Genomic DNA, 17,088 nt, shown 5'->3' with positions numbered 1-17,088 from the left:
CATGATTGTTCTGCAATTTCTTTGTCGGTGTTAAATGTTTACTTGTAAAAGATTGTATACAGTAGCAACAATCAGATAGAAAGGCTATAAATATAAAAAATAATTGGCACAATATTATGTTTTTTATGGGAAGTGCCCTAAAAATGCATCAGCAGTTTTGCTAAAAGTCACTCATAACCTGAGGAAATAATGCAAACAATACATAAATTATTTAGTCATCAAATGACAACTTAAGTTATGTAAAACTTGCTCTCTTATGTACCGAAGGATAGTGATGATGATGGCAAACAAGTTTTTCCACTATTTGAATATACTTTGCATTTTATTACATCCCTCCCACAGCCAGTTCTAGAAAGTCTTTCACTATGGGGAAATTCTGGAACTATACTAATTCCTCTAATAAAATGTCTCCACATATGCTGCTGATCTCGCTGCTTTCTTCGATGGTCCTAGGTAAGTGGTGTACCACGTAGCATTCATTACTGAGGACAGAAAATTGTATTGTATTATTTTAATAGATCTTGTCCACACATATGCCAAGTGCTGAGAAAACATGCAATCAATCTTGAGAGTGTTTATTCTATCTTTCTGGCAGATAAATAGAACCCGTAATGCAAAGCGTATTAATATACAGAAATGCATTACATGTTAACACAGATTTTTTTTTTTTTGTGAACTTAATATAGTAGTGTGTGTGTGGTTATAAAGTACATTTGTATATACAGTAAAACCTTGGTTTGCGAGCATAATTCGTTTCAGAAACATGCTTGTAATCCAAAGCACTTGTATATCAAAACATTTTTTTTCAGGGTATAAAAGAGAGACACCTCTAAGGCTGCGTATTCATGCTTATTTGCGCGTTTGCATACAGCGTCGTCCGACGTTTTTGTACTTTTATATTTTGTATATTTTTTCATCACTTGTTGCTATGTTGGTAGATTTTTTTTATCTTCTGCCTGGGTGAAATGTTCTATTGATTAAAGCGACAAAACGCCCGTAGCAAACGCTCGTTGTCGCACTAGTCGCTTGAATCAAGCGTTTCCATTACTTTCCATGGGAAATGGAAACGCTCAAAAACGCCCAAACTGCCTGATACGCGTGACAAAAAAGGGTCTTGTTTGAGCTTCAGGCGTTCGGCGTCAGGTGTTTTGGAGTGGAGATGTGAACCATCTCCATAGGGAATAATGTATTTTTTCCCCTCTAGCGTTTTTGAGCGTCGCTCTTCAGGCGACAAAACGCTCATGTGTGAATGCAGCCTAAGTGTAGCAATAAGTTGCCAAATGTTGTACCTTCATTAAATGTAACCATATTGCTACACTTATGCCGCGTACACACCATCGGAATTTATGATGGCTTAAAATAAGCCCAGGTTCACACTGGGTACGATTTGGTACGATTTGAGATGCGATTTCACATGTCAAATCGCATCTCAAATCGGCGGCATTTGCCGGCAATTGTCGGCAATGGCACTGTCCTAATCGGTGCGACGCCGCATCTGCGGCGCTGCACCGATTTCAAAAAGTAGTTCCTGTACTACTTTTTGAGATTTCGGGCCGCGATTTACATTGACCCTGCACAGATGTCACTTAAATCCCGGCCGAAATCGCGGCAAAATTGCGGCAAAATCGCAGCCGCGAAATCACGGTAAAATCGCGATTTTACCGCGATTTTGAATTCGCAGCAGTGTGAACCTAGCCTAAATGGAATTTTTTGTCGGAATTCCATTCAAGCTGTCTTGCATACACACTGTCAGACCAAATTCCGAACGTCCAAATCGCGGTGACGTAAAACACTACAACGAGCCGAGAAAAATGAAGTTCATTACTTCTGAGCATGCGTCGACTTGATTCTGAGCATGCGTGGGTTTTTTCTCCGTCAGAGTTGCAGACAGACGATAGGAATTTCCTACCGTTTTTTTTTTCATAGGAAAAAAATAAAACATGTTCTGTTTCTAAACACCGACTTAAAAAAGTCTGATGGGGCCCCCACATGATCGGAATTTCAGATGAAAAAAGTCCGATGACGATCGTGTGTACGCGGCATTAGAGGATCCTTTCTTCTTTTTTATACTCAGTTGTGACATGACGCTACTCATATATCAAGACATCGCTTGTATATCAAGGCAAAATTTATTAAAACATTTAGCTTGTCTTGCAAAACGCTCTTAAACCAAGTTACTCTCAAACCAAGGTTTTACTGTACTGTCCTTTTGTCAGTCATTATTATTTAAACTATACGTAGTATGTGGTAGTGCGTATGAGCTGCTGGGAGGAATTGGAACAAACCTGTTGCTTTGTCCTGCATTAGAAAAGCACCGGTTTGCTTTAACCACTTCACCCCCGGAAGCATTAAGCCCCTTCCTGACCAGAGCTTTTTATGGCAATTTGACACTGCGTCGCTTTAACTGACAATTGCGCGGTCGTGCACCGTTGTACCCAAACAAAATTGACGTCCTTTTTTTCCCACAAATAGAGCTTTCTTTTGGTGGTATTTGATCACCTCTGCGTTTTTTTTTTTTTTGCGCTATAAACAAAAGAAGAGTGACAATTTTGAAAAAAACTCCATGGGGGTTGATTTACTAAAGGCACATCCACTTTGCGCTACAAGTGCACTTGGGAAGTGCAGTCACTGTAGATCGGAGGGGAAGCTCTGAAATGAGGGGAAGCTCTGCTGATTTCTATCATCCAATCATGTGCAAATTAAAGTGCTGTTTTTTGTATTTTCCTTGCATGCCCCCCTCAGATCTATAGCGACTGCACGTCCAACTGCACGTGTAGTGCAAAGTGGATTTGCCTTTAGTAAATAACCCCAATATCTTTTTGCTATAATAAATATCCCACATTTTGTTTAAAAAAGAAAAAAATGTTTCCTCAGTTTAGGCCAATATGTATTATTCTACATAATTATTTTTTTTTTTAAATGGCAATAAGCGTATATTGATTGGTTTACGCAAAAGTTATAGCGTCTACAAAATAGGGGATAGATTTATGGCATTTTTATTATAATTTTTATTATAATTAATTATTATAATAATTTTTTACTAGTAATGGCGGTAATCTGCGATTTTTATTGGGACTGCGATCAGACACTTTTGACATATTTTTGGGACCATTGACGATTTTTGCTATAAAAATGCACTGATTACTGTATAAATGTCACTGGCAGGTAAGGCGTTAAAGCGGGAGTTCACCCAATTATATATTTTTTTCTCTTATCCCCTTAGATGGATGCTCGTTTGGTCTAGGGGAATCGGCTATTTGTTTTAAAATATGAGCCGTACTTACCGTTTTCGAGATGCATCTTCTCCGTCGGCTTCCGAGTATGGTCTTCGGGACTGGGCGTTCCTTCTTGATTGACAGTCTTCCGAGAGGCTTCCGACGGTCGCATCCATCGCGTCACTCGTAGCCGAAAGAAGCCGAACGTCGGTGCGGCTCTATACTGCGCCTGCGCACCGACGTTCGGCTTCTTTTGGAAAATCGTGACGCGATGGATGCGACCGTCGGAAGCCTCTCGGAAGACTGTCAATCAAAATAGGAACGCCCAGTCCCGCAGCCCATACCCGGAAGCGGCGGAGAAGATGCATCTCGTAAACGGTAAGTACAGATCATATTTTAAAACAACTAGCTGATTCCCCTAGACAAAACGAGCATCCATCTAAGGGGAAAAAGGGTCATGTGCGGGTGAACCTCCGTTTTAACACTAGGGGGCGATCAAGGGGTTAACTGTGTTCCCTAGGTGTGTTCTAACTATGGGGGGGGAGTGACTAGGGGAAGAGAGAGAGATCATTGTATGAACACACAATCAGTCTCCTCTCTCCTGAGAGAACTGTGATCTGTGTGTTTACACACAGATCACGGTTCTCGCTCTATCGCGGGTGCCTGGCGGTCATCACACCCTGCCGGGCTCTCGTATCATCTCCATGTACACGCTGTGGGCGTGTGCCCCTAGTAGCCAAAAGGCGAAGCAACGTAAGGTAACATAGTTTCGCCCAGCCCTGCCATTCTGCCACAGTAAAAAGGCGCCAGCTGGTCGGCAAGTGGTTAAGTTACAAAAATGAAAAAAATTTCTTCTGAAGCTTTGTTGGGGTGCAATTACAGTGCCTTGAAAAAGTATTCATGCCCCTTGAAATTTTCCACATTTGAGATATTTATTTGGAAAACAATTTTGAAAAACATTTTCATTCCACTTGACAATTATGTGCCACTTTGTGTTGGTCTATCACATAAAATCCCAATAAAATACATTTACGTTTTTGGTTGTAACATGACAAAATGTGGAAAATTTCAAGGGGTATGAATATTTTTTCAAGGCACCGTATGTAGCTCACAGGGTTTTGTTCATTAGATAGTTGATCATATCCCATTTTGAGTGCTTTTAAGTAATGCTGATGTTCTGTCCATATGCTGGTAAAAGAATTATGAAATATCATCTTTTAATATTCATGTACTGAATTTATTTATTTTTTTCGCATAAGAATATAATTTAGAGATGCACATATGTACCTCTGAGAATAAAAATTAGAGGAACTGCTATTGCTGACTTGTTTTTAAAGTGTATTTCTAGAAATAACCTTTTTTTTGGATAGAAAAGGGAAGGGTTAGACCCTCTGTCAAGTTATGCACAGTCAGAAAACTAAAACAAATCCGTGCTTGTGAAACCTGTATGAACAAAATAATATAAAGGGGAAAGGGTAGTGAGTGATATGGATTTGAGACGAATTCAAAAGCGGCACCAACATCCCTGAATATTCAATGAATACAAAGAGATTCAAAGAGGGGATAAGAATACAAAGAGGGGATTTTTAGGGTGCCAAAATAGTAGAAACAGAGGGCCAGATTCACCAAAGAGATACGACGGCGTATCTGCTGATACGCCGTCGTATCTCTGTTTCTATCTATGCGACTGATTCATAAAACCAGTTACGCATATATATCGCTAAGATCCGACAGGTGTAATTGTTTTACACTGTTGGATCTTAGGATGCAATACCACGGCCGCCGCTGGGGGGAGTTCGCGTCGTAAACCAGCGCCGGGTATGCAAATTAGGAGTTACGGCGATTCCCGACGGATTTTCGCGTTCGCTACGTCGCCGCTAGTCTAGTTTCCCGTCGCAAAGTTAGTCGTTTTTTTTGGTGCCCTAACTTTAGTCAGCAAACGTATTGCTGTCTAAAGTATGGCCGTCGTTCCCGCGTCGAAATTTAAAAATGAACGTCGTTTGCGTAAGCCGTCCGGGAATACGGAATTACGCTACGCGCGTCACCGTTAGAAAAAATGACGTCACTTCGCGCAAAGCACGGCGGGAGTTAGGAAACGGAGCATGCGCGGTAGGTCCGGCCCGGGAGCGCGCCTAATTTAAATGGCACACGCCCATTTGAATTGGCCTTGGCGTAGGTTTTCATCGCAAGTGCTTGGTGAATCAGGCACTTGCGATGAAAACTTGCGGCGGTGTAACGTATCTACGATACGTTACGCCGCCGCTCACCTACGTGAATCTGGCCCAGAGAACTTATATATAAAAATATATTTTATTGGTACAAAAAATAGGCAATTAAAAAGTTGATTAGTGTTAAACGAATATAAATAAGAAGGAAGTTATCTTGTTACATAAAGGTGACAATGTAGTTATCCCGACATGTTTTGCCACCATGGGCTTCCTTAGGGGATATATTCATAGACCGATGTGTGTCACTACATACAAAACAAAACATAGTTTAACCACTTCAGCCCGGAAGGATTTACCTCCTTCCTGACCAAGACCTTTTTTGCGATACGGCTCTACGTCCTTTTAACTGACAATTGCGCGGCCCTGTGATGTTGTACCCAAACAAAATTTATGTCCTTTTTTTCCCACAAATAGGGCTTTCTTTTGGTGGTATTTGATCACCTCTGCGGTTTTTATTTTTTGCGCCATAAACAAAAAAAGAGTGACAATTGTGAAAAAAATGCAATATTTTTTACTTTGTGCTATAATAAATATCCCCAAAATATTTATAAAACAACTAATTTCTTCCTCAGTTTAGACCGATATGTATTCTTCAACATATTTTTGGTAAAAAAAATATCGCAATAAGCGTATATTGATTGGTTTGCGCAAAAGTCATTTTGCTACAAAATAGGGGATAGATTTATGGCATTTTTATTATTTTTTTTATTAGTAATTTTTATCATGACTGCGACATTGCGGTGGACAGATCGGACACTTTTGACACTATTTTAGGACCATCAGTATTTATACAGCGATCAGTGCGTTAAAAATGCACTGATTACTGTGTAAATGTCACTGGCAGGGAAGGGGTTAAACACTAGGGGCGATCAAGAGGTTAACTGTGTTCCCTCAGTGTGTTCTAACTGTAGGGGGGGTGGGCTCACTAGAACATGACAGAGATCAATCACTGGGAGTAGTAGAGCCATGTCATGTTGCTAGGCAGAACAGGGAAATGCAGCGTTTACATAGGCATCTCCCCCGTTCTGCCTCTCTGTGCCACGATCGCGGGCCACCGGCGGACATCGAGTCCGCGGGACCCATCTGGTGCTGTGATGGGCACAAGGGGCGCACACGACAGCCAACAAGGGCCAAAAGGGACCAAACTACATTGTAATAGTACTACGTTAGTTGTATACTTAATAACTGAGTGATTGCAAAGCATAAATAGAAAAGGGACAGTTCGGTGTGTCACTCCAATGTAATATACACACAATGTAATATACACACACACACACCAAAAAAAAACACTAGTTTATTTAACCTTTTCTATTTATGCTTTGCAATCACTCAGTTGTTGAGTAGATAACTAACGTAGTACTATTACATTATAGTTTGGTCCCTTTGGGCCCTTGTTGGCCATTGTGTGCACCCCCTGGAGTCCATCACAGCATCCTTTGCTCTTGTTTGGAGGCAATGGGAAGTTGAGTCGGGTGAGTGGTGATATAATTTAACATGGCGAACAATATCCATATCTTCTTCTCTTTTTCTTTTTTGAACCACCTTGGTTTTATACCTCATTACAACATGTTAATGTGGAAAAAGAAAATAAAGGTGTGACCCCGCTAACACCTCCATCCCTATTAGTACACAAAAAGACAAAAGAGGGCAGCCCTTGAATGAGGTGAGAGAGGTTTAGCCAATGTTCACAACCAACAATGAGACAAAATCAATTTATTATTTTCAAATTGTTATGTAACCAAGTGGCAACAACATGATTGTGAGTTACCGGCATAATAGCCAATGTACATAGCACAAGTGAAAGTAAATATATAAAGATTTATTACAATTGTTATACATCAATGAGCAACAGTAAAACTTGAAAGTTGCAGGGCCGCTATGCTGATATCCAACGTTTGGCAATTTATTCCAGCCCATGGGTAAGTATGAGGTCCCTCTTTAGACCTCTCTTGCCAATCATTCCGCCTGCCCCCCATTTAACAACATACATCTACTGATTTTATCACTTCCATTGCAGATACAACATTCATGCATCCGCCCCTGAAGAAGCGAGCAGGGTCTCGCGAAACTAGTAGGGCTTTATCGTTGCTTGTTTTATGCCTGTACATGCTGGATATTATTGATGTCTGCATTATGTCTACATATTTCTGTTTATATGTATGTACATTTTATTTGTTTATTGTATATGTGCATTCATTGGCCCTGCAACTTTCAAGTTTTACTGTTGCTCATTGATGTATAACAATTGTAATAAATCTTTATATATTTACTTTCACTTGTGCTGTTGTTGCCACTTCGTTACATAACACTTTGAAAATAATAAATTGATTTTGTCTCATTGTTGGTTGTGAACATTGGCTAAACCTCTCTCACCTCATTCAAAGTCCCAGGGCTGCCCCCTTTTGTCTTTACATGTTAACATGTAACATTTACATGTTAACATTTACATGTTAATGTGGTGTCTTAAACTATGTTTTGTTTTCTATGTAGTGATACACATCGATCTATAAATATATCCCCTGAGGAAGCCCGTGGTGGTGAAACATGTCGGGATAACTACATAATCGTCACCTTTATGTAACAAGATAACTTCCTTCTTGATGGTATACCATTAGACAAGTTGTTTTTTATGTTTAAATTAATTTAACACTATTTTTTGTACCAATAAAATATATTTTTATATATAATGTTTCTGTTTCTAACATTTTGGCACCCAAAAAACCCCCTCCAAAAATATTTTTGTATCCATAAAATAATATAAAGCTGTGAGCATGCTATGGGATATTTTTTAGAAATTCTTAATGTAAGATTTTCAGCAGAGTACAAAATACTATAAAGAAGGAATCCAATACAAAAAAACCTGCATCTTCAGGGAAAATCTTGAGTATTGTGAAGTCATAAGGAAACAGAACATAGAGAAAAATATCCATGCATACTGTAGAATGAGAGCGGGTATAGCATATAATAAGAAGGGATCATCTTTCACCTTTATAGAATGTGTAATTTCTGTAAAAATGGAATACAAAAGAAAAAAGAGATGACAGGATGGGTGAAGGAGGGGAAATGTGATTGGAGGTTCAGCTACAGTGTCAGCACCAGGCTACCTTCGAGGGTGAAAGGCTCTGAGATGGGAAGGGAATTTTGTATGTGGTGGTATGTCGAAAATTTAGTGGTTAGGGGGCACGACCCAGATAGATGAGAGGCCAGAACTGGGCCTAGGTAGCAAGGTCTGCTATGCAATTGAGGAAGAGAGTGTACTCAGTCCAATAAAACCAAGTTTGACAAAACCTTTCTTCTCTGTTGGCTGTGGAGCCGAGAATGTCCTCCGTTCTATGAATTTTCTCTGTTGGCTGTGGAGCCAAGAATGTCCTCCTGTAACAGGCACTCTCTGTTCCGTAATGCCTTCAACGCTGGAAAGCGTACGGCGACCGCGCAATGACGTCATTGCCCGGGCGCCGCGTGCGTTCCACTGTGGAACGCGAAAGTGGGGCCCGAATCAGTGCTTTATGCACTGCACCTGACTGGCACCTAGAAACAGTGTGCAGACTGCACACTGTTCTATTATTGTCAGCCGTAGCCAGCTTGGCTACCAAGCTACAGGTACCATCTGTCCCTATGCTGAAGAGCATGACATGCTGGATCCCTGCAACATTCATGCTATCACCTAACTGGATCCACGCTGCCCTCCGTACTGGCATTACTGGGGACCCCCTAAGATATCCCCCACCAGCAGACCCTGCACTGCAGAATCCCTAGGCCGCTGCGATACCTGCTTACTAGAAAACACTCATCGCTGCAAACGGATAAGTATCATTACTACGTCATATTTGTTACTGTACAAATACCCAGTTCATATATAGCTTTATTAAGTACTGTATTTGAATCTGGCTCTAGTAGTTACTACGATGCTGTTTGGGATGACTAATGGTGCCTTCATGTAACAGTTGTGGACTATCTTAAAGGGACATACACTTTTAAGGCATTTAAACTGAAATTGCCTTTCACAAGTTAATGCTTCTTGCATACAGTATATTCAAATGCTACGTGCTTGACATAAGTTGTTACTTGTTTATGGGCCCATGCCCTAAGTTACTGAACATGTTCGCCTTAACTTTTCTATGCTAAGGGTTAAAGATATGTCATACCTGCACCCTTAGTGGCCTAATGCATTTCTTTATGTTAAAGTGATATGATGTAGAGAACCCCCAAACTCCTGTTCTCTGATTGGAGTGACGCCTGGGGTCCGATACTGATAATCACTTGCATACAGAAGTGCATTGGAATCTTCACGTGCATCGTAATCTTTTAACGCTAGCTGTTGTAATACGTCCATCCTTAGTAACTCAACACATTTCTATATGTGAAAGTGATATGATGTAGAGAACCCCTAAACTCCTGTTCTTTGATTGGAGTGACGACTGGGGTCCAATACTGATATTTCACATAATATAGAGAGGTGCATTGAAATATTTTGCTATCGGCAGTTGTGGTTCACACCCGTTCACCGTAGTTTCGTTCTATGAATTTCCCAAATTTTATGTAGCCAAACACGCTACAAGATATTTAACATAGCTAACAAATATAATAATCCAAAATGTGCCGTACTTGGTTGTTCATCTATATCAGAATGTACATCAAATGAGTGTATCAAACAGCAAATCTTATAACAGCAAAATAAAAGCAAAGTCCACATATTGTGAATTTTTCCAAAAATTGTTACATGGAAAAGTCCAAATAATGTGCGACCAACTCCAAAAGAATTGCCACCAACAAGAAAGCACAGCAGAGGCTTAGTGGAAAAACATGAGTCTCAAATTATAGAGAAGTCATATTAGACATGATGTTATAATTGCAGTCATAGATAGGCAGGACTCGAACAATAATCAGGGAATAGGCGGCAGGAAACACCAACAGTAAGTATGGCTTCATTATCTAGGTAGACACTGACCTGAATGAATCATGTGACCACTGAAATCTAAAAATGATAAACTTCCACCCTGCATACTTGTAGGTGGAGTGCAGTGTGTTGCAGCAATAATAATTCACACAGTCAGGTGCAATAAATAACTTGTATTGAAATAATGCAGCAACAGTACACAACAAACTCAGTGGGATGTCTGCCCAACAGGGTGCACTCACGGTCTCCAGTAATGTGAAGAGAGCAGGTGTCAGCCAGACTGACAGCGTCTGTTAAAAGAGCAGAATGTGGCCTGGCCTTCTTATGCACAAATGGGAAGAGGTCCAAAGGAGATGCATCCCTGCTCATCAGGAACCTTTCCCTTACTGCTAGTACTGTCCCTAACAGGCAGGGTATATGTCCCTACTCTATCAACTTGCAAAAAGCATGCTAAACCTGGGAGCCAGTGCCTTGAATAGGCTCTGCTTGACCCAAGATGTCTGCTGAGTCACATGTGGTGGAACCATCTAATCAAATAGTTTCCCCAGTGACCATGTTACTCTTGACTTCCTCTCCAGCTGCAATGCAGAATAGCGCCACTTGCAGTGGAGGAAATAGACTGCACCTGCCTACATACTAGTTTCAAATTAACTTATCACTAGGTAGCAAAGATCAAGATGACAGTTTGGTGCTTGAAATGAAAAATAAGCCAGCAATGGCAGCTCCCATGTGTTTGTCCTCAAAGATACTCTTTTGCCACGTACACACGATCGGACATTCCGACAACAAAACCGTGGATTTTTTTCCGACAGATATTAGCTCAAACTTGTCTTGCATACACACGGTCACACAAATGTTGTCAGAAATTCCAATCGCCAAGGACGCGGTCACGTACAACACGTACAACGGCACTATAAAAGGGAAGTTCAATACCAAGTGCACCACCCTTTGGGCTCCTTCTGCTAATCTTGTGTTAGTAGAAGTTTGGCGAGAGACGATTCGCGCTTTTCAGTCAGTTACTGCTCTTCAGTTTGTGCTTGTGGGTTCGTATCTGTTTTTCAGTGCGTGTAGTCAGTTCGTATCTGGTTTTCAGTGCGTTCTCGTCCGCTCGTTTCTGATTTTCAGCTCGCTCTGCTTTGCAGTGTGACGAATGTGCTATCTCTATTACGAACGCTTGTTTTACCAGACCGAGCATTTCCGTCTCGTACTTGATTCAGAGCATGCGTGGAGTTTTGTGCGTCGGTATTGTCTACACACTCTCGGAATTTACGAGAACGGATTTTGTAGTCGGAAAATTTGAGATCCAGCTCTCAAATTTTTGTTGTTGGACATTCCGACAGCAAATGTCCGATGGAGCCTACACACGGTCGGAATTTCCGACAAGCTCTCGTCGAACATTTATTGTCAGAAATTTTGAGTGTGTGTACGCAGCATTTATATGCACAGAAAGTTTCTTGAAATATTCAAAGTTCCTGCTACCCAAATTGTGGGAATGGGAGCATTGAATTGCAAAGGGGGGCTGTAATGACAATGATCTCTATCAGTCTTATATAACAATTCTCCAGTCTCTGGCTGTCTTCTGGAGCAGATTTCCATTTCTTAATAATACCTGTAGTATGTTTGCAGTCTCTGACCCTCTCCACTTGTATGTCTGCTTCTGACAGTCTCTGAAGCATTACATATGATGAGTTTTATGTGTGTCCCTTTGGTACTTTCAGGGGCCACAGTTGAGACCCTAAACTCCATGGGGCAGATCCACAAAAGGATTACGCCGGCGTATCTACTGATACGCCGGCGTAATTTAAAATTTCCTGTGTCGTACCTTTGTTTTGTATCCACAAAACAAGATACGACGGCATCTGGGATCGATCAAACAGACATACGTCTTAGTACGCCGCCGGATCTAAGCTGCAATTTTTTGGCGGCCGCTAGGTGGTGTTCCCGTCGAAATGCGCGTCGAGTATACAAATTAGCTAGTTACAGCGATCCATGAACGTACGTCGGCCCGGCGCATTTTTTTTACGTAGTTTTCGTTCGGCTTTTTCCGGCGTATAGTTAAAGGTGCTATATGGTGGCGTACTCAATGTTAAGTATGGCCGTCGTTCCCGCGTACAATTTTGAATTTTTTACGTCGTTTGCGTAAGTTGTTCGCGAATAGGAATTTGCGTAGAATGACGTCACCGTTGTAAGCATTGGCTAGTTCCGGTTAAATTTCGAGCATGCGCACTGGGATACCCCCAGGGACGGCGCATGGGCAGTTAAAAAAAAAACGTTGTTTACGTCGGGTCACAACGTATTTAAAAAAAAGTTACAGCGGCGTAGTGTATCTTAGATACGCTACGCCCGGCGCACTAATGCTCAGTTGTATGTGGATCTACCCCCATAAGTTTATATCCATTGATCTAAATGATGTGGCTTTTTTAAATTCACAGATAAAGTCTGGTGTCAGTCTGACTGTAGTTACCAAAAGCTGCTGAAATCATTAAACCTAGAAAATGCTTCGAAGGTGCGTCCAGTGAGGAATTGGAAAAATGCATCCATAGTGAACATCGACTTGACCTTATACACCATCGTAGATTTGGTAAGATCTTCATAAGATTCTGTGTGTTTTGAATCAAATTCATACAGTTTATTTTCGCAAACAAAAAAATATATTATCTCAAAGCTCTTGAAGATGGGGGCCTAGGGTTGGGGAGATCATACACACACTTCTTGTTGTAAATTGTCTTGTATATTGTATTTGGGTTAACAATAATGAAATAATACAGTTTCTATAGGCTTTAGCATTCAGGCAAAATAGCAGTGAATATTTGCATAGTATTATAATATAGCAACTGTCAAAACAAATAGATAAAAGTGCACACCGGAGAGCTACAATGAGTATCAGAAAGGCTTCAGTTTTGCCTTCCAAGCCACGCTCCTCCAATGTGTTTCACCTACTCATTGGCTCAGGCCTCGTACACACGACCGGTTTCCTCGGCAGAATCCATCAAGAAACTTGCTAGGAGATATTTTTTTGCCGAGGAAACCGGTCGTGTGTAGGTTTTCGTTGAGGAAACTGTCAAAAAACTCGACGAGCCAAAAAGAGAGCAAGTTCTCTATTTCCTCGATGGGAGTCTCAAATTGGCTCGTCAAGTTCCTCGATGGGCTGGTTTTCGACGAGAAACTCGAGCGTGTGTATGCTAAGAAACCCGCGCTTGCTCAGATTAAAGTATGAGACGGGAGTAAAAGTAGCATTTGTAATGGAGATAACACTTTTTTCAAGCTGTGACAGACTGAAAAGTGCAAATCGTCTCTTGACAAACTTTTACTTAACACGCAAACACATGAGATTAGCAAAACCAGCCCCGAGAGTTTAGCCATTGGAATCGAACTTCCCCTGCTGTTGTATGTGTTGTATGTCACCGCGTTTGAGAACGAGGAGATTTTGTCTTGACAGTGTGTACGCAAAGCAAGCTTTTCGAGTTCCTCGACAAGCCTAACAAGGAACTTGATGAGGAAAACGATGTGTTTCGCCCGTCGAGTTCCTCGGTCGTGTGTACGAGGCTTTAGTCATACAGGTTTTGGAGGAATGGATTAGGAAGGAGGCAAAGCTGAAGCCTTGCTGATACACATAGAAATGGGTGGCTGTCCGTTGTGCGCTTCTATCTATTCATGAAGCCAGCACCTGGCGGGGTTGGAATCACTGGCTGATTTTGGTGAAGCTTAGAGAGGCAATCTGGGGTTTATCAGTTTGCTATAATAAATATCCCGAAAAAAAAAAAATTATTTCTTCATCAGTTTAGGCCAATATGTATTCTTCTACATATTTTTGGTGTACATTGATTGTTTTGTGAAAAGGTTATAGCATCTACAAAATAGGAAATATATTTATGGCATTTTTTTAATGTTTTTTTTTACTAGTAATGGCAGTGATCGGCGATTTTTAGCGGGACTGCTTCATTGCTAACAGATCTGACACTTTTGACACTTTTTTGAGACCAGTGACATATATGCAGCGATCAGAGCTAAAAAATAGCCACTGATTACCGTATAAATGTCACTGGCAGGAAAGGGGTTAACACTAGGGGCGATCAAGGGGTTAAGTGTTCCCTAGGGAGGTGTTTCTAACTGTGGGGGGAGTGGACTGACAGGGAGTAGAGTGAGATCACTGTTCGTGATCATTAGGAACAGCAGATCTCTCTCTACTTCCCTGACAAAATGGGGTTCTGTCTGTTTACTTTGACAGATCCCCGTCCTGGCTCTCTGAGGAGCGATCGGTGACAGACATTGCAGGTTAGGATGAAGGAAAAAAGCTGGGACAGCCGCACTCCAAAAAAACTCCTCCTTTAATTAAAAATCACAAAATACATGCCACAGCAAAAAACAGCACAACAAAAGAAAAGCTGACGTTTCGCACTATGCCTTAGTGCTTCTTCATAGCTGTGAAGAAGCACTAAGGCATAGTGCGAAACGTCAGCTTTTCTTTTGTTGTGCTGTTTTTTGCTGTGGCATGTATTTTGTGATTTTTAATTAAAGGAGGAGTTTTTTTGGAGTGCGGCTGTCCCAGCTTTTTTCCTTCATCCTAACCTGCATTTTGATTGCACTGCCTGCACCCTTGGCTCGGACCACAGGAATCAGATTACCTGGTTCTCTTTGAGCGGTTACCCACTCTCTCATTTCATGACAGACATTGCAGCTGCTGGCTCCGGTTTCACACCACTATAAAGTTATACAGCTATGGCGACTCGCGCAGGGGAGACACCCTGCCACTGTATAACGATGGCGGCTGCTTGGCAAGTAGTTAATTTGACTCCCCTTGATGTCAATGGGGTTCAGATTCAGCACCTGCACTTTAGTCATGTTCTCTGAACCTGCCTTGAACTGAACCTGGCCACAGATGTATTAATATTCAGCTGGTTTAGCAGGGACCAGACGAACTTCGGTCCATGTATGGCCATCACTGTTTGACGGTCAATCAGCGGCTGCAGCCTCTGATCAGTAGATGCTGACAACGGAGAGTCCCACAGTCAGAATACAATGTCTCAGCATGGAGGATTCCTCTATCCTCTCAACTGTATGAATCGAAGAAGCCATTCGTTTTCTTTTTTTTCTTTTTTTCAATCAGCCCTCCGGCTGATCGAAAAAAAGATGAATCATCTATGGTCACATTGAACCCAGGCAGACGCATGGCACTTCCATGATTTCAACAGTGTTGTTGATTTGAGCACTGAACGGTCACTTGGATTTATTGATTTGGGACTAAAATTAATATGAATTTTTTGGAATTTTCTTATGAATGTATTTATTGGCACATATAGTAATATATTTATATGTATTGTGTGTGTGTATTATATGTGTTGTTTAGATATTGATTTATGTTTTTGCTGAGTATTGATCATTTGTCACTATGAGTGCACCCGATCATCTTAAAAGTTTCCTTTCATCCCTAGTTGTCCATGCTGTAAGTCAGTGGTCTCCAAACTGCGTCCCGGGGGCCAGATGTGGCCCTTTGCTTGATTTTATCCGGCCCTTGGGGTGCTTTTTTATTCATTGGCACCTATTGGAATTCCCCCGAATGACCCCAATGATTGGGCAGAATTCCTCCCAATGATGGGGCACAATTCCTCCCAATGATGGGGCACAATTCCTCCCAATGATGGGGCACAATTCCTCCCAATGACACTAATGATGGGGCACAATTCCTCCCAATGATAGGGCAGAATTCCTCCCAATGACACCAATGATGGGGCAGTATTCCTCCCAATGATGGGGCAGAATTCCCCCCCAATGACACCAATGATGGGGCAGGATTCTGCCCAATGATGGGGCAGAATTCCTCCCAATGACACCAATGATGGGGCAAAATTCCTCCCAATGATGGGGCAAAATTCCTCCCAATGATGGGGCAAAATTCCTCCCAATGATGGGGCAGAATTCCTCCCAATGATGGGGCAGAATTCCTCCCAATGACACCAATGATGGGGCAGAATTCCTCCCAATGACACCAATGATGGGGCAGAATTCCTCCCAGTGATGGGGTCCAATGACACCAATGATTGGGGATTTTGTACTCCTGATGGCCACAGTCTGGCCCCCTTAAAGTCTGGAGGACAGTAATCCTGCTCTTTGTTTAGAACGTTTGGAGACCCTTGCTGTAAGTAATAGCTGGTACAGTAAATAACAATCAATTATAGCTTAAAGTGGATTGAGTTTACATTGTTTGCTCTTATCTCACTATTGTCATTCCTATAACAATAATCAAATCTTATTTGTTTCAGGATATGAGCACGCAAACTGCTACAACCTTTGTCTGGTTCTACATGGTAAGGTCTTATGGATTAAGCCAAGTAATTAAAATATTTTTTTTAGATATACATGTGAAAGAGATCAGTTTTGTTTTTTATCAATCAAAGAAGCTTGGGAGCCGCTGTTTTCTTATTTATGGCAGTAAAGAGGTGCAGTACTTTGTACTCAAAAGAATGATGTTGTAATTATCACATATAAGTTGTTTATATATATATATATATATATATATATATATATATATATATATAAAAAAACACTAAGTGAATTGGGGCAAAAAACATACATGCAAACTACTTACTAGGGGGAGAACCTCTGGGGGAATCAAGGATGGAGAAAGATCTGGGGGTCCTAATAGATAACAGATTGAGCAATAGCATGCAATGTCAAGCTGCAGCCACCAAAGCCGGCAGAATATCAGCATGCATAAAGAAGGGGATATACTCCAGAGATAAAATGATAA

General features: G+C 41.3%; 1 protein-coding gene across 2 annotated transcripts in view; it reads left to right on the top strand.

Moving 5' to 3' along the window:
* The first annotated feature begins 336 nt into the window (after nucleotides 1-336).
* The window catches only part of LOC120917642 (5-hydroxytryptamine receptor 3A-like), a 58,042-nt gene continuing 41,290 nt past the window's right edge, over nucleotides 337-17,088 (top strand). The window contains exons 1-3 of one of the 2 annotated variants that reach the window (XM_040329088.1): nucleotides 337-453; nucleotides 12,776-12,921; nucleotides 16,601-16,645. In XM_040329088.1, the coding sequence (XP_040185022.1) occupies nucleotides 366-453; nucleotides 12,776-12,921; nucleotides 16,601-16,645 (279 nt within the window). In that variant the 5' untranslated portion in view covers nucleotides 337-365. The remainder of the gene's footprint in view (nucleotides 454-12,775; nucleotides 12,922-16,600; nucleotides 16,646-17,088) is intronic. The other variant, XM_040329090.1, reaches the window with a different exon arrangement.

The sequence above is a fragment of the Rana temporaria genome, chromosome 11 (assembly GCF_905171775.1).
Source record: "Rana temporaria chromosome 11, aRanTem1.1, whole genome shotgun sequence".
Taxonomy (NCBI): domain Eukaryota; kingdom Metazoa; phylum Chordata; class Amphibia; order Anura; family Ranidae; genus Rana; species Rana temporaria.
The sequence above is the reverse complement of the archived record's forward strand: the minus strand, read 5'-3'. Positions and strand labels throughout refer to the sequence as shown.